Genomic DNA, 25,031 nt, shown 5'->3' with positions numbered 1-25,031 from the left:
GTTCCACCAAAGCAGATGTTAACAGTATTTTGGTGGCAGGAAACTGATAGGAGAAGCAGACGAGGAACAAGCATTGGTAGATGCAGGAAAATATGCTACAGCCAATAGAAATGGAAGAAAGTTAAGTGGCATGCACAGGAACCAAGGAGAAGCCAGGAAAGAGTCCCTTTAAAGTTTAAATTAAAAACAATAGCTTTCTTAAGCTCAGCGCAGGCAAAAACTAAATAAGGGCCCTGGCTGGAAGAAATGGACATTGGCACAGAAAAGCAGGATGCAAGCTTAAACAAGCATTTGCAATGCAATAGGTCTCGCATTATTAAAGTTTGAGCTATTGGTGTTGCATTATTATTAGCAATGCCAATAGATCAAACTTCAATAATGCGATACCCATTGCATTGCAAATGCTTGTTTAATGGTACCAGGGGAAAACTGTTCTAAGGGAATGTTATAAAAATCCAACACCTCTTCCAAGTGCTGATCTAACTGTACGACAAAGGATTTGATGATTTTATGCTTGCGGTCTATGCTGCAGGAAAGTCGAATTGGCGGCTAATTCCATTATCTCGGTCTGTACTGCAGTAGAAGGAAGAAGGGTATTTTTTCGATTTTGCCTCCATTTTCCGGATTAACATAATGTGGCGGTTTTGCCTTCGGCACTCCTAACCATTTACTGCCTGCGCCACCGTCGCGCGCCCTAATAACATCAGTGTATCGTTGGGACCGTGGCGCTGTCACCCCTCGGTCGAGGTGACGCACACCTTATTGGAGGAAAAGTGAGGGGTCACTCCAAATTAATTGCTAAGGTGCCAAGAAACATGTTCACCAGTGAAATGCGTGTCAACCGCCTTGGCGCTCTTGAGTAACCCAGCGCACACCCTTCAGAAATAATCCCCCTGGTCCCTGCAGAGATTATGTGTCCAACAGAATGGGTTAACCTTGAATTTCAACCTTTCATGCCATCCCTCCCATATTTCACTCACCTTAGTTTGAAAGCCCCCGCCACACAACATTTACAGGCCTCTAATATGGGGTGCAATACCATTGTAGGGAATCATAAGCAAAACTCCCCGCCCCTCTCCTCTCCATCAACAGACCTGGGGGACATGTGCACCTCTTGGGATTGGGATGTTTGTGTTTACACGTGTATCCATGCACAGCGCTATGAGAAATATATATAAACACATATATAAAAAATATATATATAAACACGTATGTATTATATATTAGGGAATACGTATTTATGTATACAGATATATATTTACATATATTTACTTAAGGATCGGTATATGTATGCCCTTATATAACTACATATATACCCGCACACAGAACATTTTTATAGACTCCTAAATAAATGCATATCGATAGATGGATAGCTCCATATTTTTCGCATTGAGAAAATGTATTTCACCGACAGCATCCGAACCTTTGCTTTGTCTTCGCTAGTAAGCAGCTGCAAGGAGCTCATATATAGGCGAACAGACAATATTCATCACCGGCACACACATATGTGTATGCTCATAAATATGTATATTTCCATATATTGTTCTGTACAGGGATATTCCCCAGGGTGGACAAACAGACGGACAGTGCCGTGCGAGCACATGCATAATGCATGATATATGCATCATATTCTTATAGCGGGCTGGTGTGCTCTATCCTCAACCCCGCCCCCTCTCTGCCCTCCATCCCTGACCCCTTCTTTTCAACCGTCTCTGACCCTCTCCTTTCTACCGCCTCAACATCCTCTGTCTCTAAAACAATCCTCCCATCTGCCCAAACCCTTCGGTCGACCGTCTCAAATCCACTGGTGTGACAGTCCCTGCCCCATTCGTCCGACAGTCTTTACCCTCTAACGTCTCAATCCTCCAATGATAAACCCCTTTCTGTGATGGTTCACCTACTATGCCCCACCAGACTGACCCCCAGTGTGACCGTCTGTACCCCACCACTGCTCTCCTAACAACGAGCTGTCTATGGCCCTTGAGACTGACCATCTCAGCTACTCCCTCTGTGACCGCCTCTGGTGACAGTTTTTAGCCTCATCCACCAGCTATGACCTCTCTCTCAAACCGCCTCTCCTCAACCGTCTCCCTCTCTGGCCAGACTGTCTCTCCTGCCTGTCAGTCTGCCCTAACCTTCTCTCTCAGCCCCCCTGTCAGACCTCTCCGGCCCCCTCGGTCCAGGAGCCTCTCTCTGCCGCGGCTGCCAGCAGGAGGGCGCGCGCGGAGTGCGTGGCCGTGCAGGCGAAAGATCCTGAACGAGAGAAAAATCAATGATACTTACGGCTGCGCTGGAGCAGGGTGACCGCGCCGGAGACTGCCAGATGAGGAGGCGGTCTCTCGCTCGTGCCCCCGCATGCACTCTCTCTCACTTCTCGCCTCTCTCTTTCTCGAGAGGGATGATAAAGCAGAAATCTAGGGGTTGGAATAATCAATGCGCCGATGCCGGCGCGGCGCCGTTCCAGCGGCGATGAGAGGCTTTCTCCATCGATTTACATTAGTGGAGATCCCTGGGTCCCCCCCCCCCCCACCTATCCGGCATGGACTCATTCACAGCCCGGCGCTCGCACCCCGGCACAATAGAAAAAATGAACAATCCCGCGAGTGGTGCGCACGTGCCACAGCGAGACGTGCTTTCAATCATCGCGCCTGTGTCTGGGCACAATAATTGAAACTAATATGGCCTATTGGTGTCTATTACGCGCACCAAGCACGTAATGGACACCAATAGGCCGTGGGCGGAGCAACGCGCCCGCCTTTGGCCAATTGCGTGCAGTCTTTTATAAAAAGACGCACGCAAAGGCCAATGGGGTAGCACAAAAGGAATCGCACCCGCATGAGCGTGTGTGATTCCAGGGTCCATTTCTGAACCCCGGACAAAAGTACTCTCGCCTGCGCGAGCACTGCTGCGCAGTGCAACGCAGGTCGCGAGACCTAAAAGTGTTGTTAGATGATATAGGGAGGTACAATTTCAAAGACAGCATACAGCAAAATGAACCAAAACTGGGTGCAAAAAACGGTTGAGCAAGCTCCTCAAATCAGATGTCCAGGCTCAAAAGGAATGGGTGTATGGTCTGCATAAAAGCGAACAGCCTTTCTAATAAATGGGGTGGGTGCTTAGAATATCACACCCCTTCTCAGTGAATAGGCCATTGTCACAAGAAAAAAAAATGTGAGAACATGTTGCTTTCCTAAGGGACAAGTCAATCAAGCCTTTCTTCAGCATTGATTGGGCCATCAGGAAGTTCTGTTTGTTGTGTGAATGAGAGAACTGTTTGATTCTAGGATTTTTTGATGTTTGTTATAATGCACATAGCAAGCCATTTTTAGGTCTCGCCTTGCTATCGCGTAAGCGATCGCAAAGTGAGACTATTGTAAAAGGGCATTTCAAAGTGCTCCCAAAAAGCAGATTGCATTGCTAGCACACGCACAATCACGCGCTTGGTGCCGCCATGCACTCCGCTTTTTGGGAGCACTTCAAAGGGTCCGCTCCCCCGCCTGGAATGCGCTCCCCCGCCCCCGCCAAACGCGCGCGCCAAATTTGCTTTCACTTTCGCACCGCGAGCAGACACGCCAAATTTGCTTTCACTTTTGCGCCGCGAAACGCAAATCATAACTAAGCAAATCATTTAATATCACCGCGCCTCAAAATGAATGGGTCTGTAATGCAACTGGTGCCTATGTAAAGCGCTGTTATACCTTCGGGTCGCGTTCGCGCTATATAAAACTTCAACAACAAAAAAACTCGGAAAAAATTAAAACCATCGGAAGCAGTGCTTTCAGTATTTTAAACGATTCATTTCAAAACCACGAGGGGCTTTCGAGGCTCTTCCTCCGAGGGGTGTAGACGAGTATGCACATAAGAAACATATTGCCGTTAACATGTCTAAATAGGGGTGTGGGTGGGTACGAACAGTAAGGGACAGTGCAGATGACTTCGAGCCAGGCGCGCAACGCACATTGGGATCAAAGGGCTTCAGCCCCACTCCCCTCACGTAGTGTGTGGCAACCCAGGCTGAGTTTCCAGCACCAAAGTCGGCAGTTTAGCCGACGGACCACATCCTCTTCCCCAAGAAACTTAACGAAACCCAAATCATAACTAAACAAATCATTTAATATCACCGCGCCTCAAAATGATTGGGTCTGTAATGCAACTGGTGCCCATGTAAAGCGCTGTTATACCTTCGGGTCGTGTTCGCGCTATATAAAACTTCAACAGCAAAAAAACTCGGAAAAAATGAAAACCATCCGAAGCAGTATTTTAAACGATTCATTTCGAAACCACGAGGGGCTTTCGAGGCTCTTCCTCCGGAGGGGTGTAGACGAGTATGCACATAAGAAACATATTGCCCGTTAATATGTCTAAATAGGGGTGTGGGTGGGTACGAACAGTAAGGGACAGTGCAGATGACTTCGAGCCAGGCGCGCAACGCACATTGGGATCAAAGGGCTTCAGCCCCACTCCCCTCACGTCGTGTGTGGCAACCCAGGTTGAGACGGCTTCCTGGGCACCCAAGTACTTCACAGGTCTTTAAAAGACCATTTGCTTGTGAATGAGGCTTTGCTGTTTTTCACCCCTTCTCAGAGCCCCTGCATCTCCACTCTTAACTACTGCTGGAAGAGTCAGCCCCCCACCCGAAATTTTTTCTTAGCCCCCTCGAAATTTGGCTCTAGTTGCGCCCCTGCTACGAGTGTATCTAAAGGGTGATGGTGACCAAGCGTGCACCACTGAGCGCCGCTCCTCTAGATGTGTGCACGAGGGTGCTGCTGCTCTCATATCTGTGTAAACAAGTCTGGTGCCCGCCCAGCGCGGGCTCAACAACCGTCCTTTGTGGAGGGTGCCGAAGCCACCCGAGTCTGCGCACATCAGTAGTCCAAGTGTGTGTGTGTGTGTGTGTGGGGAGGGAGGGGTCTGATGGGCACGACGTACCCATAATTGTAACAAACATTGGCATAGCCAATAGGTCTCGCTTTTTTGGACCTTATAAGTATTTAGTTTTGCAGCACAATATCTTTTGCGCAACACCATCAGCTGTTGAATGGCTAAACCTTGTACCTTATAGGTGTTTAGCCATGCAACAGTTGATGTTGTTGCACCAACGATATTGTGCTGCATAACTAAATACTTATAAGGTCCCAAAAGCGAGACCTATGGGCAATGCCAATGCTTGTTTACCTTAACCTCTCAGTTCTGTTGTGCACGACCATCATGATGTTAATTAGGACAAGATTGTTGCTTGTAAGGGTGGATATGCATACTAGTGTTCATGTGACAAAAATAGCAAATTGTCTTGCCTTTTTAATGTTGTTAAATGAGAAGTCAGTAACTGCAAGTCAACTTAAGTTCACAACTTTTTTTTTCAACTGTGTGATTCATCGGCATATTGCTTTTGGGACGTCTCTTGATTGTTACTCTAGCTTCTCGTGGATTTGTATTCTGCTTTTGTAGTTACTGTTAATGCTCAGGTCTCTACCGCTGGCAGTCTGTTGTCATGAATATGATCTCTCACAGCACTTAGCAAGAAGATGGCATATTTAAAGATCACATCATGACATATACAGATGTGCCCTTTTGAATACATTTGTGAAGTAAATTCTACTCTTCCTCTACTTTAGGCAGTATAGCTTATGTTTACATAATATTCAAATTGTGTATAAGAAATCAATTTAATCATGGTTTCAATAAATAAACGACACCCTTTTTTACACAAATGTTCAGCATTCAACTTTCACAATTTTTGGATTTAATTGTGAAAATAGAAAAAATATTTAATTATCCATTGCAATCCAAAAAGCGTAGCTTTCAATTAAATAATCATTCCACAACTCTCTGCCTAACAAGATTGGATCTATAAAATGTGGTCTAGCTCATCAGAAAGGAAACCATTTAAGCAGACATGATTATCAGCTTCCAGTGCAGATGCACTGCACATTCATACACCACCTATCTCCTTTGACATTGCAAGACCTCTTGTACGGTCAGCACTAGAACTTGAGAAAAAACTGTTCATTTCTTTAGATATAGTAGAAAGTGTAAGGGAATACGCATATTTTCAAATCCCTTTGACCTACATTCTTGTTATGAAGAGAGTCAGATAATAAAACACATAAAATACCTCAATGAATCTGTCATATACAACTTAATGCACGGATTTAGGAGCAAATCTACTTTTTTCTGCACTGTAAATTTCAGAAGAAATCCTTATACGATTTACAATTTGTTATTTAATCCTGATTGTATGCAGAAGTGCTCACACATTCTTTATTTTTACGTCTCTTTCATAGCCTGTCTGCTTCAAGCTGAACTTGTGAATTATGAGCGTGTGAAAGAATACTGCCTTAAAGTGCTAATAAAAGAAGGTGAGAACTTCAAGGCACTTTACCGATCTGGAGTAGCGTTCTATCATCTTGGCGACTATGACAAGGCACTGTACTACCTAAAAGAAGCCAGAAGCAGACAGCCAACAGGTGAGCAATTTATAAATGTTTATGTCTCATCTACCTTATGGTATGGTCCATCGTACTGAAAACTTTGAAGGGGCTTAGAGCCCAACCACTGCTTACCATTGGTTAACTTTTTTGTCACTCTGATTTCCTTGCTTCTTATTTGATGGCTTGACTTTCTTTTCTTGTGTTTGTCACACCTCTGCAGCACAGCCTCTTTACCCTACTTTTGGGTCGTTGACTTGTATCCTTCCTCTGCTCACATTTAACAAACTCCTTTTTTAAGTCCTCAATTAAAGTGCATGTGTTTTGCAGCTCCCTCCCTGGTGTGCTGTTTCCATCCCTATGCCCCCACGCTCTGTGTAGCTCATCCCCCACTTGCTCTCTCCCTTATATGCTGCTTTTCTTGTTTCATACCCAAACCCGCAACCCCATCCTCACGCTCCGTGTTGCTCGCTTCTTGATCCCCATCCTTGCTTCATTTTCTTTATTTAATCCACCTCAACAACCAGTTGACACTCGAATAACAACTCCTTGTTATCTCACAACTCTATTCATTTTAAATCACACTGTGTTATCCTGAAGCCCTGAGCCCGAATAAATGCAAATAAATAAATAAATTCCTCTATTAAAAAAAACATGCTTAATTCTCTCTCTCACCCTGTGTGTCTGCATCCGCTGGAGCACAATCGGATACTACTTGAGCATTGTCAATGCTTTAATATCAATTTGCAGTGGATTCATTCCTTGTAATAGCCCCAAATAGCACTGCTGTAACTCACAGGGTTGGGGCTTTATATTGATCACATAACAACTGTGCATTATTGTGACCCTAATTTGGCCCTCTATATAAGGTGCATAGTGCAATTGCAACCCCTCCCCCATTGTTCACTGCCAATCATTGTTCAAGATGCTTTACATCAAGAGAATGTGCTCTGACTCTCCAAGGTCCTTCACATCAATTATAACAACCCCTCGTAAGGTTGAATATCGGACAACAGTGAACATAGTTCCTACGCGCACTTTGTATCATAAATATATAAATATATACAGAATAACTATAAAGTGCACATTCTTCGTTCCCAATAACCGAATTCAACTCTCTCCATTTATGATATACTCGCAAATGCTTAAGTACAATGTCTGACACATACCTGAGCTCAAAACTTAGAATAAATATATATATATATTTGTGTGTGTGTGTATATTACCTACTGGCGGTCGCCAGTAGGTAGTTATAGTTAGGACCACGTTTCCATAGGAAATCCGCAACATTCTATTTTGAATAACTTTGGCGCCGGTCGACGAATCCTCGCGAATTTTTCAAAATAGGTGGGGCGCTACGCTCCGCTCCTACCCTGAAAGTCTCGGGGGGATTCGTCAAGCGGGGGCTGAGATAAAAGGGGGGTCCCAAAACGCGTTTTTCCCATGCATTTTTCCATAGGACCTTTAGACAGGGCTACAGCCCGAACGGCTGAACAGAATTACTAGAAATTTGGCAGAGAGGTAGTCCTCAGGTCAAGGAAGTGCCTTTTGTAGGTTTGGTGTAAATCTGTTCAGTAGATTCTGAGAAAATAGCCTTTAAATCAATATATATATCTGAGCCAGCTTACGGTGCGCTTACGGTACGCTTACCGTACGCGTACGGTGGCGTGCGCGAGCGCGATTCTGATTGGCTCTTAGATCTTAGTAAACATTCGAATCGGCCGAAACCAGGAAGCGGCGGCCGCCATTTTCTCTCTCGCACTGAGAGAGATGTTTAAAATATAAAGCACAAAAACATGTAAAGGGGCTGTTTAGACAGCTCCCACACACATAGCCATGTTGAGGGAGTCCCCAAAGATCCCCCAAGGCCAAAAACGGAATTTTTATTTTTTCGCTAATTTCGCCGATTACGCTTACCGTACGCGTACGGTAAAAAATTATTAAAAAAAAAAAATTATCCACACTCTCCCCACCCCGTGTGCAGTTGGTGGCCGAAGGCCACCAATTGTGCATGGCTTATTACACCTGAGATAAACTATAATATGTAAATAAAAAATAATAAAAAAAAAAATTATCCACACTCTCTCCACCCCGTGTGCAAATGGTGCCCGAAGGGCACCATTTGTGCATGGCTTATAAAAATTACAAAAAATTAAAATATTACCTTTCAAAACGAAGTGCATCATATGTCCTCCATGTGCGCACGGTGCGCGAAGCGCATCGTGCGTACATGGCCTATCTAGCGTAACGTGGGCACGCGGTGCGCGTAGCGCACCGCGTGCCCACCGTGCGTGCACGGCACTAACTGTGTAAAGTGGGCGCGCGGTGCGCGAAGCGCATCGCGTGCTTACTGTGCGCTAAGTGGGCGCGCTAAGTGGGCGCGCACGCCACGAATGGCGTAAAGTAACTTAGCATTTAAAAAAACGTACAAATTCACTGAAAAAACCATAGGTTTCACACATGTTATAGTTAGCGGAAATTTTACTGATAAAAAACCAATTAAATTCCCCCGTTATAGTTAGTGCAGGCAACTATAACTCACGCGACCGCAATCTTCTGCTGATGACATATGTGTCTTTATGAAAAAAAAAATATTTGTAATATATGTATAGCTAAAAATGTATGGAAGAAGACATGGGCAAATAAGTGTCTAAATACAGTATTAGCATCAGCAGAAGATTGCGGTCGCGTGAGTTATAGTTGCCTGCACTAACTATAACGGGGGAATTTAATTGGTTTTTTATCAGTAAAATTTCCGCTAACTATAACATGTGTGAAACCTATGGTTTTTTCAGTGAATTTGCAAGGTTTTTTAAATGCTAATTCCTAACTATAACATGTGTGAAACCTATGGTTTTTTCAGTGAATATATATATATATATATATATCTCCAATCTCTGTCACCTGTCTAAAGGGAGAACTGGCACTCGTGTAAGTGGGAAAGTGCAGTTTATTAATCAAAATATGCCTAGATACAACATCAACGCATTTTGGCCGTCAACCTTTATCAAAGAACTGAAGTCAGCGCACTCCTGGAATTCATAAGTGAATCATTTTATTTACACAATATACAGCCGCATTGCTATAATATGCAAGGCATTACATCAATGAGCTGTCAGTCTTTGGGAAACGGTACTGCTGCACTGCTTCCCCCATTTTGTACACTCTTTTTTTAGGCAAAAAACATCTTTATTAAGCTACCGCTCTCACCTACAAAACAGCAACACTATAGACCCTGGAATCTCCCACAACAATCTAAATGTCGCCTCCATAGCGATGCCCCGGAAGAAAATGTCTTAGAGTCCAGTTGCATAAAGTGCAGTGGCATAGAGTGGTGTAGCATGCAATGTCATAGAGTGCAGTGGCACAGAGTGCAGTGGAGTAGAGTAGAGTGATTTGGAGAAGAGTGCAGTGGCATGAAGTGGTGTAGAGTGCAGTGGCATTGAGTAGTGGAGAGTGGCATGTCGTAGAGTGCAGTGGCATAAGGTGCTGTGGCGTAGATTGTAGTAGAACAGAGTGGAGTGAAGTAGATAAGAGTGGTGCATAGTAGAGTGCCATAGAGTGCAGTGGCTTAAAGTAGATTGGTACACAGTGGACTGCAGTGGCATAGAGTACAATGGCATAGAGTACAGCGGTGCAGAGTGCAGTGGCATAAAGTAGAGTGGTGCAGAGTAGAGTGGCATAAAGTGCAGTGGCATAGAGTAGCATGGCATAGAGTGCAGTGCACTGCCATAGAGTTCTGCAGACTAGAGTGCAGTGGCATAGACTGCAGTGACATATAATAGAGTGGTGCAGAGTTGAGTGCAGTGCCGTAGAGCTGAGTGGTGCAGAGTAGTTCAGTGGTGTACAGTGCAGTGGTGTAGAGTGATGCAGCAAAGAGTAGAGTGGCTTAGAATGCAGTGGTGTAGAGTAGAGAGCTGTACAGTGCAGTGGCATTGAATAGAGTGCAGTGATATAGAGTGTAGCATTGCAGAGTGCAGTGGGGTAGAGTAGAGTAGTGCAGAGTAGAGTGATGTGGCGTAGAGTGGTGCAGATAAGAGTGGCATTGAGTGCAGTGACGTACATCTGAGTGGTCCAGAGTTGAGTAGGGTGGCTTTAAAGTGTAGTGGCATAGAGTAGAGTGGTGCAGAGTAGAGTTCAGTGACATAGAGTGCAGTGGCATAGAGTAAAGGGTAGGGGGATGGGAGGGAAAAGAAGCAACATGGTAGGGGCAAGGGGGAGGTAATAGAAGCTACATGGACGGGTATAGGGGAGACGGTCTGAAAATGCAAGCACTCATATGGATTGCTTGAACACAGAAAAAGTATCTCCAAAAACGGTAGCAGTGGATTGGCACAAGTAATTGGTCCATGCTCCAGGGGATGGCCAAACAGAAGAAGAGGACATGATGCCCGCATGCCATGACAGACGTGAGAGAAACAAATCAAAGCGATGCTGAAGCTAACAAGTGGTAAGCTTTGAGCGAACTGTAAACAAAAATTCTTGTAGCGACAGCGCATTCTAGGTGAAACCTAAAAAAGGTGTGATGGCTCCGTTTTAATTGTTGTAAGTGATTCTGTCCCATGAGGAAGTCTTTTCTTCTTGTTTTGAAAACCTCCTGCAGTCTCCAGCCTCCTTTGAATAGCCTCCAGTGTCCCCTCCATTCAGGGCAGTTTAGACTCCACATGTTTGGCTTTAGTTTGCAGCTTCTTGATTACGTCCATTATGAATGCTCTCCTTGCGGTGAGGTCAGACCTTGCCATATTTCTTTTCTTGGTGATCGACTTTGGGTTAAATGATAAATTACTTCTTTTTGGGTTCTTTTCTGAGAACCTTTTTCAGTTTTTAGATTTCTCTTTGAAATGTGCTACTCTACAGCTCTTCCTCTTCCCTCTCTGTTTTTGGTTAGAGCTGCATGAGGAGGGGCATGGCGTCCCAGGAATGAGATGGGCCGAAACGAAGATGGTTTTGTTTTTGTGGCCTCAACAGCCCGCCTCCTTCTTGTGCTGCTTTTTAGGGTCGAGCCTGCGAGTGAATGCACTAGCGCATGCGTCTTACTTGTGTGACACTATTGTATATCAAAAGGGCTAGGAGCCCGCCCATTGCTTACCATTTGTTAGCTTCCTTGTCACTCTTCTTTACAGCGTCCATAATTGGCCAGTGCAGGCCAAACATTGCTTCCGATCATTGCTGTGGAGCAGGGACCAAGCACAGATTGATTCAAATTAATTGGTGCATGTCCGCTGCTCCTGATGTGAGGTACAATTTCTTCCCTCCTCCCATTCCCTCTGCCTGCTGCTCTCTCCATAGCCCTTGCTCTTTCATCCTTGTTTTTCTAGCACATTATTCCCAGCCCTCCTGAGCTGTATTGCTAATGCCCCACCTTTGGTGTTACTTGCCAGCTCCCTTCCTCCACCCGCTGTCGGCCTTGGCCAGCCCCATCTCTCATAATAAAACAAGTCTTGGCAGAACCAATCCAATAGGTCTCACCTATGCAAGATCTATTTTACTTTGTCAATGGAGTTTTTTTAACCCGTTGAGTGCTCATGACGAGCTGAGTTCGTCATGAGTCACAGTGGAGCTGTGCTCATGACGAGCTGAGCTCGTCATAACTGACGCGGCCCGCCCACGCGCGATTAATTCCCCGCCTGTGCGGGAGAATTAATCAGTGGGCGGGGTCGTGACGAACTCAGCTCGTCATGAGCACAGCTCTACTGTGAGTCATGACGAGCTGAGCTCATCACGAGCACAGCGGCGCCGCGGCCCCCCCCGCACCGCGGGGGAATTACCCCCACAGGGAAGGGGTTAATAACCAAATTTTATTGAGTTTAATAACATGAAGCATCATCCACTGCAATATAGACATTCTTATCATGTTAATACCTGGACAAGTTCCAGAAAACAGCATAATCATAGTAAACATTAATCTTCATTACATCGGTAGCCCATGGTATGCCCACCACCCTCTCCCCCATATATTGTCATATTTTCTGGGTGCACCCCCTTGCCTCACAGATTGGTTTTTCTTGACGTGCGCACCACTCAACCCTCCTCCTCCAAACCACAAGTGAAGGTGGCTTGAATAGCTTTCAATGGCAGGCAATATCCCATTTGGCCGCTAAGTACCCCAACCCCATAAAGGTTCTTATGGAGCATGGTCCTCCAATTTCCTCCAGGAGACCCAGTAGTGCCGTGGGCCCAAATCAATGGAGCGGCCTAGCACCTGACAAATGTTGTGGTTCGCCCCACTCTAAAAGGGAGACAAGGCTGGGCAAGGCCAAGCAACATGAACAATGTTGGCACCAGGGAGTGTGCACCACACACACGTGGCCTGAGCCACAAGACTTATCCGCTGTAGCTGGTGCGAAGACCGGTATGTTGCATGAAGGCAATTTTGATCATCCGCAGTTGTGAGGGAATCGCCAGTTCTCTCGGGCCAAGCATGCCTCCTGCCAGTCGTCCTCCCCTAGCTCTCCCACCTACCCCTCCCATTTCCCTCGGAGAGGAGAGAAGTTATCCGGTGAATTAATTACTAGTGAGCAATAGATCGCTGATATGACTCCAATGCGTCAATTTTTTTAGCCATATTGGACAGCAGCATTGCTGAAAGTAAAAATAAAAGCATAGTGACCCGGTCAACCCTGGTTGTGTCAGAGTGCTTTTTGGTTCTTCACTTTAAGCCATGTTGTACAGTGGATGCGATGTGCAAAATGGCAAACAAAACACTGACAAACACAATAGACCTTGCATAGGCGAGACCTATTGGCTTTGTCAAAAACGTGTTTTTTTTTTTATTGCATTTGACTGTTGCCAAATATTACTGCATGATGATGTAATATTGTTCCTGAGTTTATCCTCCTCTAGGGATCGGGAGTAGGCGTTTCAGGGAAGGGTTGCCCTGGAAAGTTTGGGGGTACCTACAAAGTGAAGAGTTGGTCAGTATTCAGAATCTGTTATTGTGCCAGTTCCCTGACTGGCAATAGGTAGAGGTGTATTCCTGTCAAGTGGGAATGAGCTCAAAACACGCACAAAACTTGTGTGTACGCAGAGAGAGGTGGTCCTTCGAAGGCTCTTTGCCTGCAGAGAAACTGAAAAGAAAATCAGTGCAATTGTACAACTAGAATGTAATTTACCTATGCCCGTGCTCCAAAGAGTCATTGCCTATATACCAGTTTTCCGAGTATAGACTGGGTTGAGCGGAACTCGCTGCGTTTCACTCTGCGGAATTCAGCGGAGTTACATGACATTTCTGCAAGATTCCTTGGAAGTCCGTGAACGGGCGGAAATCGTTACGTTGCAATGCTCGCGCTGATTTTTAGCGCCAGGAACTTGTTCCATGCTGCAAAATCAGCACGAACGGCACCCATGGGCGTGCCAGAGGTGCTACCTCTTTGCTGCCACTCAAGAACATTTTCTACTCGCGCGGCAGCTTTTTCACTGCCAACGGTCGCGACCGCCTGCATTGAGAAAATCCTGCCAGGTGCCCTCCTAAGTCCCAAAAATTCCACTAGGGGACCCCAATTCTCGCTCGCTCTCGCCAATTTACCATTGGCTAGCCGCGTGTGAGAAAAAAGTCTGCCACGCTACGGTTTGTGGGGTTTGGCCGGAAATCTGCGTCTTGTAACGCAGAGAGTGAATAAAACTGCAGAGCAGAATTTATCGCACACCCCTAGAGTACACCCCAAAAAACAGGCCTGCTGCAGGTTTCCTGGTGTATTTTGGGAAGACTGTGCACATTCAGAAAGGTTCGAAATAATCAGCCATCAGAGGTTGAAAACCTGAAGATTATCATTTCCGGTATTTTCCTGCGGCTCGTGCCCCTTTACGAGGTGTGTGGACTCCACACTACGGAGGTGTTCACAAAGTCGTCTGCACTTTAAAGATGTGGGTTCACTTACCCGACAGTCACTCATTCTTTCGACTCTGCTAACTACACCGCGTTTTCACCTTTGCAGGAGCGGTTCGATTCGAAAGGCCTGGTTAAGAAAACTGGCCCTGACAGCTACGCCGCATTCTGAGGTGCACGGAGCAGATCACCGAGAAATGCAAATCATTTTCCTTGAGCTATTCGGCGCGTCGTGGCACGCGCGTGCTATCAGAGGGCGCGAGGCAGCTCTGGAATCTTCGCGTGCCCTATTGCTCAACACGTCCAGTCACGCAAGGATCAGGGTACGCATTTCCTTGTTACACAACTTCACTGCTCTTAAAGACGGTGCACTGGCTGCTTCCAGGTGCGCCCGGTGCCACTGCACTTGTACCTGAGAGAGGGCGCTGTGTTAAAAATAACATAGGTTTTTAAAGCACTTTTGCAGAGTTCCTTACCTATCCTTAACTCTGGTAATTATTTTTCCTGCTGGAGAGAGATTGAAGTTTTGCCGAGTGGCAGTTTTGACTCAACATAAAGTAACTCAGAGGGTTAATGTGCCTGCTGCAAAGAGCGTGTACCATGCAGCTTACAGAAAGGCGTGTGCGTGAACTACCAGTAGCGCTATAATAAATAACATGCATGTCAGAGAGGCTACCGTGATATGAGGGGCACTGGTAGAGGGTAGTTGGGAGGGAATTCGTGGACGTGGAGAAGGAGCTCGATGGAATTGCGCCAAAAGGTTGTGGCATTCGGCGCCACCAGCGCTAAAGTCGGCCGTGTCCTCGAATATATGTGCTCGAATATATGTGCAAGACACTTACAGCACCACCATTGGAAAAGCACACTTGGGCATCAGTTAGGCCTTGACAGAGGAAGTCTATGGTCTCCCACCCCCAAGGTCCCACCATACGCCACTCAGCCTCACTTAGAAGGCTGTGGCAAAGGCGAGGATGGTAATGTCCCAGAACTGCCGCCATGTAAGGGTGTGGTGGAGTTTTTATGTGCATGTTAGGGTGTAAGGATGGTTGTGGTAGCCACCGGCTCAGAGCTGACGGTATCCCCCGCTCTTCAAACCTTCATTCCATGGGGCATTGGAATTACTGTTGCACCCACTTCTAAGAGGGAACTCCAAGAAGTCCAGTGCAGATCAAGTTAACATGGCTTCTAAGGAATGCCCGAGCCATCGTCCAGACAACATACCATCCATCCACTCACTCATTTTTCATCCGCCCATTCAAGCACTCACTCACCAATCTCTTCAGCCATTGATTCATTGTCACATTTACACACACAGACTAGCACACACACGCTCACACGCACACGTGCACATACACACGCGCACACACTCGTTTGCCAACCAAAAGAACTTCAATTTATGAAAAAAGTCATACCTTTTTTCTTTGTTGTATTTTGTTTATGATGTCATATTTTGTAGGGCAGATTTACCCAAACCACTGGTAGGGGTTATCGATGCTGGTGGTGCACCTCAGTGATCAATGACACTACGTTTGCATACTTATATCACCGGTTATGTTAGGTTTCGTAAAATTTATAAGCATAAGTACATTGATGCTTCTTAGCGCTGTAGGAATAACACAGCCTATTATTCTGACCACAACTACACAATAAACTACTCATTAAAGCCAAGTCTTCAAGGATTTCCTTAAAATATTCAGGGAATTATCAGATCCAAGCGAAGAGAGCGCTCTCTTGCCCTGATTTACTGTCCCTATTTTGAAAATAGAAAGGAAGATAACATCTGTGGAATGCAGTGCTCCAAGTCGGGCATGCCAGGAGAATTTGGGGAATTCGCTGGTAGGTAAATTTGAGTAACATTATCATAGATTGGAAAATGACTGCCTTGCCTACAGGTAACCATTGGCGCAACCTTAATACCTGTAAAATGTGTTGTCCTCTAGAGCGACCTGAGATTGTACAGGCTGCAGCATCCTGAACCAAGTGTAGATATTGAAATACGCTCGGCTGATGAGGCTGCATTGAAGGACTTCCGGTAGGCCAGTTGGCCACTAGAACCTGGAGATGGGAGTCCAGTCCAGGAACACAGCCTTTTTGTTTTTGGTTTTAGCAATCTCAGGAAAGCAAAACAGCAATTAGCCTAGTTGTTGTATTGGTAGTCAAGAGAAAGGGACGTGTCCAGGATAATTCCCAGACTTTGAAAGCCCAGGGTCGCTCCGCGTGCCTCTGCCACTTTCCCCAGCTCCCGGGAGGCTTCAAGAGGGAGAGAAAGAGAAGGAGGAAAGGGGAAAGTAAATAGAAGGGGAGAGGAAGAAGGGGAGAGGGAGAGGGAGAGGGAGAGGGAGAGAATAGATGGATGGGAAGAGAGCAACCGCACAGGCAGACAACGGGAGAGGGGCTGGTTTGAGTATTTTCGCCGGGGCTCCTGTGGTTCCATTGTCCGGCCCTGGCCCCAGGCCTAGAACCAGTGGTGAGCATTACATCGGAGTCCGCTGACGGTGGCGGTCTCCTTGAGGTCATCCCAGCGAGTGGCAATCATGGACACTTGGGGCCCATCTGGCAGCAAGGAGGGTCTTGTGGCAGACGGCTGGTACCGACGTAGCTCCATAAGGCTGAGGAGTTGACCCCACTGGTGGAGAGCGTGCTGAGGAGGCGCTGGTTGACTGGGTCTGACGGGTACAGGTCTGCATGAAGAGCAGACGTGGACGGTCCTGCTGTGGTTGAATGAGCTGGGGTCTTCACCCAGCATGCAGCCGACTGTACCACTGAGACCTAGTTATACTTTCAGCACATTCAGCAGCTGAAAACCATGGGAGCAAAAAATGAAAGAAAAGAGGATTTTTTTTTTACTTCAAGAGGGTAGCAATATGATCCTATAAGAGCAACACAATGGAGGAGTCCTCAAATGGAACGCAGCTATCTGGAAAAGAATAGGCGCTCACGTGCTCCATTCAAGCCCTACACACTGACTTGGATGAGAAGATAGGGAAGGTGGGCACGACTGTGTGAGGTATCAGGGAGAAATTGGAAAGTTTATCTATCTGGATGCTGACAGCACACAAAGGGATTAGTAAAGGATATGGTCCAAGCTCTTCAGAGCCCTAGATCGATGATGGAACCGAAACTTTGTGAGACGCAGTCTTTCACAGAAAATGCCATATCTGCTCTGATAGGGCTGGACAATCTGAGGAGAGGTGCCTATTTGTGAACTCTTGGCATCCCAGCAGGTTCCCCCTCTGAGGCCCTGCAGACTCAATTTGGAGCAGTGTGGGCGGACCTGTTGGAGATTTCACCTGAAGAGGCCGCTGCAGTAGTGAAGGGGGCCGCCCGACTTGACCGACATTTGAGGAGACAGAATCGTGGCCCAGGGGACACTGTACTGCTAGTGGTGATTGCGGTGGAGGGACCGAATCCTTAAGGTAGCCGTAAACCATAAAGTGGTAAAACTAGGAGAACAGCAGTTGTTTTTCTTCCCCAACCTGCACTTATCTACACTGGCAAGGAAGAGAGCTGTGTTGGCCATTAAGCGGGACTTGGAGATGAAGCTCACCACTTGCTTCAGTGAGCTTCCCCTCAAAGCATCGAGTTGAACATGAGGGAAGGCATGTCTCTTTTCTCAAATATTTCTGAACAACTTGAAACATGACCGTTCTTGAAGTGCCGATGGTGGCGTTATTGTATTGCTGAGGGGTATGGGTTAGCGGGCGCGGTTGACCTGGGAGATGCACGCCTTGAAGTACCTTCCCCAGGTGGGAGGGATGGGAGATTAGTAATATTTGTGAGTAGATGCTTAATCCTGTTCCCATCTTCCTTTCTCTCCTCTCCCTTACTGAGCCCCAGTAGCCACTGAGATTATCTTGGAGTTGCACTGTGTGGAGGTATTTATTTATTTTGAATTATTGACACTGCTTAATCAGTTTTTAAGCTGTTGCTGGCCACCGGCCCAAGAGGATGTAGGAGGCACATGATGTATGCATGTCAGTTAAATGCAGTTAAGCCTAATATCCGCATGAAAAATGTACACCCTCACTCAACACCTCTAACACCCAGTAAACAAACCAGTCTTGCTCCTCCAGTCACACTGATCATTGTAACCATCAACCCAGTACATTCTTCACAGTCTTCACAACAGCTCCTCAGCCAGTATCCAAAACCACCACAAGACATGCCTCATTAACCAGTTCCTGAAGGAACGAACAGCTTCAGCCAACATGAAGCCGCTAGCACAACAACGCCAGTAGGTCATAGGCCATGCCTTTATAATGCAGTGCAAAGCTATTAGCTCTGCCAGTGCTTGTTTGTAAAACATTGTTAATAAAAGTAGAATGAAAATATGTCAAAATACTGGTAGCATAGCAACCACACATCTTAACGTGCCACAAAACTAAACATTGAATTCAGTATTTTCAGTCTTTATAAATGCCATGGTTTATTTTGGCAAATTTCATGCAGGAAACTGTACAGAATTTAAAACACCTATTGCATGTGATCCCGCATAAAAACAACACAGACAGCTAGCTGCAGGTGCTTAAAAGAACATAGCAGCTGCCTAAGGAAGTGTCAGAATTTAGTGGAAAATGCTTGCCATTTAATTTCCACACACTTTGGAAATGGAACAAATGCTCTGCACCAGCCCAGGAAGCAGATTAGTGAGTCATCTTTCCAGCCACTCCCCGTGCATACATATTGCTGTATATATACCGAGGGCTCCGCTTTCATGCAACATGTGGAAGGAAGGAGATATAAGAACACAAACCTGGTAAAGTCTTCTGTTTAGTCAAAACTGTCGAAAATGGATGATCTGGCAGGGACCGAGAGCAAGAGTGTGGGGGCAGAGATTAGATGGGGGAAGCTGTACACGGGGAGAGAAAAAGAAAACACATGAACTCCTATTGAGTGCCCAAAGAAAAAGAAAAAAGGTAGTTCTCTGGTGTGAGCAGTGAAAGGATACACGTGACCCAGTTAAAAGAAAATAGCTTTGCTGAAAGGAATGGACACACAGAGATGAAGGAACACCATTGAATAGGAAGCAAACACATTAGATTGACAACAAATCCAACAAATGATAGGCAATGGACTGACCCAAAGCCCTCTTTAACTAAGTATTGGTATTGTGCACAATAGGTCTTCAACAACATGAAGCTGAACACTACCTTCAGGCAAGACCTAAAAATAATGTAAGAACTAACACGCCTCTTAAGACTGATTCACAAACCTTTTACCTTTTATAAGATCTTTGCTAAAACAAAAACACAATCTTTCAAAATCTTAAACCCACCTCAACAACCACATGATCTTCAAGGCGGTTCTTGAAGGGGCTTACAAAGGCAAGGCATGCTTCGGTGCACTACCACATGGCGTTTGCAGAACACAACATCCTGTGGGCTTCTTTTCTTAAAATCAGCACCATGAGCCAAGTACGCCTCCCTCGACAAGACCCTGAAGTACCTGCCACAGCCCTCCTGTGAAGACCATCTGCAGCCGAAACCTCATCTATGATTCCTAAATCAGACTGTGCATCATGAACGAGCTAAACTAATACGTCTCACAGAGGTCAGCCAGAAAAGTAAATGAGCATTAGCAAAGGCAATGGGTCTTGCTTGGATTTTGAGTCCTGATCAATAAGTTATAAAAATCATGCTGCAATTACAAACTAAACTAAAAAAGATTGCTTTCTGTTTACAGTGCATATTTCAAATATGTTAGTTCTGTGTATTGTTCAGATGTAAATGAGTCGATCATGCATTGCTATACAAACACTCCTGGGAAGGCAGACTGGAACAGCAAACAGTCAGCTGTTAGATGATGTGTCCCGGCCAATCGTAGCAGTCACCATAAATTAAACACCATCCGGGAATGCGAAGAATAACGTTATAATGGGCCTCCCATAAACTAATAGCCTTGTCTTACTGGTTGCCTGATAGGAGATCCAGATGTAGTGACTTTTTCTACCTCTCACTCCTACGCCTGATGGAGAGAGCAACTTCCACCCTACTGGTGAGGCGCCTGCTCTGCATCCAAGAGAGGTGTTACTCCTTCTCGGCTTACACAGAGTAGTTGTGAGTTAGGTCCTAAAAGGCATTCTTTTTGGAGTACACCAGAGAATTGGTATCTAGCCATACAGAGGCAGAATGTTTACCGCCTCCTTTCATCATCCGCATGGACAGAGGGTTGCAGATTTTTCTTAGCTCGATAGGTAATAAATAACACAATAGTTTATCACACTTATGCATTAGGATACATTGTGGATAAAAAAATAACAGATAGTGATTTAAAAATTACTTCTAATGTAAAAAAAAGTCTTCCAGTCTAGGTCTCATATATCTTTGATGCTTGACATACCATATGCCAGATCAATTGAGATCCATAATATTTATTTATTTATTTTTAACTTTATTTACCATTTTCACATTGATACACATCAAAACGGCATACTGATTACTCATTGCAACAATACAAAATACATTGTTTTTGAAAAGTGGTCTAGTACATATCGCACAATGTAGTCCGGGGCAACATACACATTGGGACCCATATTTCATAGTGTTCAGCATTTATCCTGTCAACTTCTAAACATTAACAATGCTATTTATTATAAGACAGAGGTTTGCACAGCTCCACAGGTCACCTTGCAGTCACTTCAGAGTACTAAGTTGTAGAACAGATCATGAGAACAGCAAAGTACCGAGAACCCACATGGATGTGAGAAGTTGATGGGCTGCCCCCTGGCCAGTTTCTTCTACACACCTCACTGCTTGCTACACTGGGTAACATATGGTGAGATATGTTACACGCACCCTGACACACCTCACCCTACAATATCTTCATATCATGGGCCCCAGCAGATGCCTCATACACTGGTTTGCGGCTTCGCTGCACATTCACACAGCACCACAGCTCCTATCTCTGCCTCACCACTGCGAGGACAACCTGTTCATGTCCCCCGAATTGCCCGTTTCCGACTTACACAACTCTATATTGTACACAGGGCCTTCCTCACCTCGCCAAAATAAACTGGTATTTCCATCGCACAGATGCAGCCTGTCCTTGCTGTCATCTGTCCGATGCCAACCTACTTCACATGCTCTGAGCCTGCCCATCTCTTCACTGTTATTGGCAAGGCGTCACGACTCAGCTGTCCCCCTGCACAAGGTGCCCTGCATTACACACATGGGAGATTTGTATACTAGGCCTTCACCATAGAGCCAAAAAGCATAGGGTCACCTCCCAATTTCTTGACTTGGGTATGCTGACGAGTAAACGCCTCATCACAAGGCTTTGGAAATCACCTGATTCCCCATCATTGGTGACTTGGAGACGATCTCTCATTATATGGGCACAAGCGGAAAGCACTGCACTCCACAGGGAGGATAATTTAGGACTGCGTAAGTATCCCGTTGCTGCCAACTGGGATACAATCCTGAACGATTTTCAAAATGAGACACCTCCAGACCATGGCTCCCCAGAGATCACAGTGGGGGCGACGGCACAGCAGAGCTTTATGAAGGCACCTAACAGCAGAGTACTCACATGGCAACCTGCCTCCCTTAGTTCGCCCCACAACAGGCCCAATGAGCTGCATGTTTTCCTGCATAATCATGTGTCCAACTGCTTGTAAGTGGTAGAAGGTAGGGTAGGTGGGTGAACGGGAATCAGGTCTGTTTCCTTTCTTCTTTATGTTATTATATTACGCAATAATAGAAATGCCTGATTCTATACGGACATAACTGCTGTTGACCCCTCCATTGTCCAGCTTTGACCGCCCTATACATCCTTTTCGTTTTGGATGGTGTAAGTGCTGGCTATGACATGTATGTTGATGCACGTTTAGATCTGTGCAGTGCGCCTCCATTTTAAGCAATGTGTCAAGCACTGTGTTAAGCCACTCAACTAAGTTGTATATGTGTGCAAATGGCACCATGTCACTTCATTGATATGTTCTGTGCAAAACAGGTATTGAAAACTTTAATAAAAAAGATTCAAAATAAAAAATGGATTTGAGGAGTTGAACCCGTTTGAATGTATCTCAGTAAATTCCGCTGTTAGCCGTCTTCACTTACATGACGACTGGATCAACTCTGTTGTTAGGATTATCCTGAAATGCACATGGTCTGGTTCAGCCCTTTGGTTTAAGCCATTTAATTTGGATCCCCTGGACTCTTGGGGTAATTCTGTTGCTTAAAGGCCTATGGTGAATCATACTGGAGTTGGTCGAATGTAGGCTGCGTGCAGCAGTAAAGTAGGGTGCATATTTTGCATGTAGCCAGGGCCTTTGTTCCAGAAGGCCATCGGATGTTATCCGTGCCCTCTCCAGCATAGTGCCAGAAGGCTACGCTTTCTCATTACTGCATTGCTATGGGTTGAGGCACATTCTGGCAGGCTTGTTCTGCACTCCTTGCAAATTGCTGGCAATCTTTTTTGGGATCCCACTGCAAAATATATCACAATAGTCAAGTTAAATTGTCACAAGGGTCTTTATCCAATGTGCCTAATGGCTGATTGAAGAAGTGGACGGATTTTCATGGCCATGAGCAGTGTTTGCTTTATTCCCTTGACTGCAAGGTTAAAGGCAAGTGTAAATGATCGCACTGTCTCTCCTAGATGTCATGCTTTCTGTGATGTTGCTGGTGGGGTCACAGACTCATAGGCCATTGGAAAGCATGGGTATCAGTGACAGTCCTCCATTTGTATCTATGTAGGTACATGGTATTTCTATAACGCTAACCTAGCCAAAAGGCAGCGGAGCATTGCACACAAGTTATGGATAGTTAATACATTCTGAGGTTGTGTTCTTTAAAGAGGTGCATCTTCAACTCTTTCCTAAGTTGGAGCAGCATTGGAGGGGTCCTGGTGGATACCGCGATGTTGTTCCAGACCCTGGATGCATAGATGGAAAAGACCTGCTGTCTTGTTTTTCTTCTTATTTGCATTTCTTAGTCTACATTCTGATGGTGTTCTCACTGTGGGGGTGCGGAGACGCAAGAAAGGCAGTGGGATTTTCTGCAAGATAAGTGGGGCTGCTGGTTGTGATAGCTTTGTAAATGACGCAGCCAGTTTGAAGGTGGGGCGGGGTAGCAAGTATACCAATGGAATTCTATCAGGATGGGGGTGATGAGACCATATTTCTTCAGGCCCTGGATGAGCATTGCTGCAGCATGTAGGATGCCTCAAGGGGTGCCAGTCTGGGAGGCCATGGAGTGCGCCATTATGATCATGCATGTGCGAGAGTACAAGGCAAATAACAGGAATTCTGTCTTGGTTGGGTTGAGCTTCAGGTTGTGCTTGATATACTGGCCTGGATGATATGCAAGCAGTGTTTGAGACGTTGGATGTCTGAAGCAGAGGAGACTTTCAAGTACAGTTGTGCCCCATCAGCATATTTGTGAATCTTGACACTGATATATTTAAGTAGTCTAAACAATGGGGTGACCCTGTGTCCCTCAGAACCTGGGTATGATTATTACAAGAAAACAATGGTTCTGTCGGGTATGAGCAAAACAATTACTTTGTTATACAAATGAATCAAGAAAAAAATAAGGAATCAATCAAGAGTTGACCACAAAAATTGTGACGTACAAATGACACACACAATGTAAGAGTGCAAATCGCGGTAAAACCAAATTTGAAGGGTGTAATGTTGTTCTTTATATATAAATTACATCATTTATATAAACACCCATAACACTTGTAAGGCGAGGTTACCAAAGTAATAAACTGTAAGGTGAATCAGTGAGTCAGTGACAAGGTGACATAAGTGACAGAATTGTGCATAGTATATACAGTGATCGAATACAGAAAAACTTTTTATGTACACAATATACAAGAAGAGGGCCAGTATCGAGAAAAATCACAATGACACCGTTTCACGAATAAATCAAAATATGTATAGAAACAGGTCTTGAACTGGTCCTAGCAATTATCGTCGACGTTTCAACCCAGTGTAAGCGACATTAAATCGTCATGTAGGGTCTTCATCAGGACATTAAAATATACGATGGCAACCTAGCCTATGGTCTAGGATGGCCTAGCAATCAAACGTTCAAGTGTAGAAGGACAGAGCGCCTCATCCAATGGGGTCTCTCAAACGGCGTTTTCCTGTAAGGAAGGCCGAGTCCGGTGAAAGAATAGCGTCGGATCCAATCCGAAGTGAATTTTGTACGAGTATTTAAACTGGAAGTCAATGCCCAGCGATCCCGACTCACGCTGCAGTACCTCCTTTCTTAGTCGGAGGAAAGGAGGTACTGCAGCGTGAGTCGGGATCGCTAGGCCATCCTAGACCATAGGCTAGGTTGCCATCGTTTATTTTAATGTCCTGATGAAGACCCTACATGACGATTTAATGTCGCTTACACTGGGTTGAAACGTCGACGATAATTGCTAGGACCAGTTCAAGACCTGTTTCTATACATATTTTGATTTATTCGTGAAACGGTGTCATTGTGATTTTTCTCGATACTGGCCCTCTTCTTGTATATTGTGTACATAAAAAGTTTTTCTGTATTCGATCACTGTATATACTATGCACAATTCTGTCACTTATGTCACCTTGTCACTGACTGTTAGACGGACCGGGAGGGTCGGCCGAGGACAAGGGGAGAGGTCTCCGGGGAGAGCCGTCTCCAGCGATCGTACAGACAAATAACTTCCCCCCCACAGACAGATACCACACAAGGAGATGAGTTAGCGTTCTTTATAAGCACTTCTTAAGGTACGATGAAAAGGTACAAGGAGGTCTGGACTCAGGGGTCCCCTCGATTCAAGTCTCTCAAGATGGGAAAAGG

General features: G+C 45.5%; 1 protein-coding gene across 1 annotated transcript in view; it reads left to right on the top strand.

Annotated features, from left to right (window-relative positions):
• The window catches only part of TTC9 (tetratricopeptide repeat domain 9), a 281,338-nt gene that overhangs the window by 178,491 nt on the left and 77,816 nt on the right, over positions 1-25,031 (top strand). Inside the window, exon 2 of the mRNA XM_085627123.1 lies at positions 6,285-6,467. Coding sequence (XP_085483249.1) covers positions 6,285-6,467 — 183 coding nt within the window. The remainder of the gene's footprint in view (positions 1-6,284; positions 6,468-25,031) is intronic.

The sequence above is a fragment of the Triturus cristatus genome, chromosome 9, assembly GCF_964204655.1.
Source record: "Triturus cristatus chromosome 9, aTriCri1.1, whole genome shotgun sequence".
NCBI lineage: Eukaryota > Metazoa > Chordata > Amphibia > Caudata > Salamandridae > Triturus > Triturus cristatus.
This window is presented reverse-complemented; position numbering and strand designations above follow the sequence as displayed.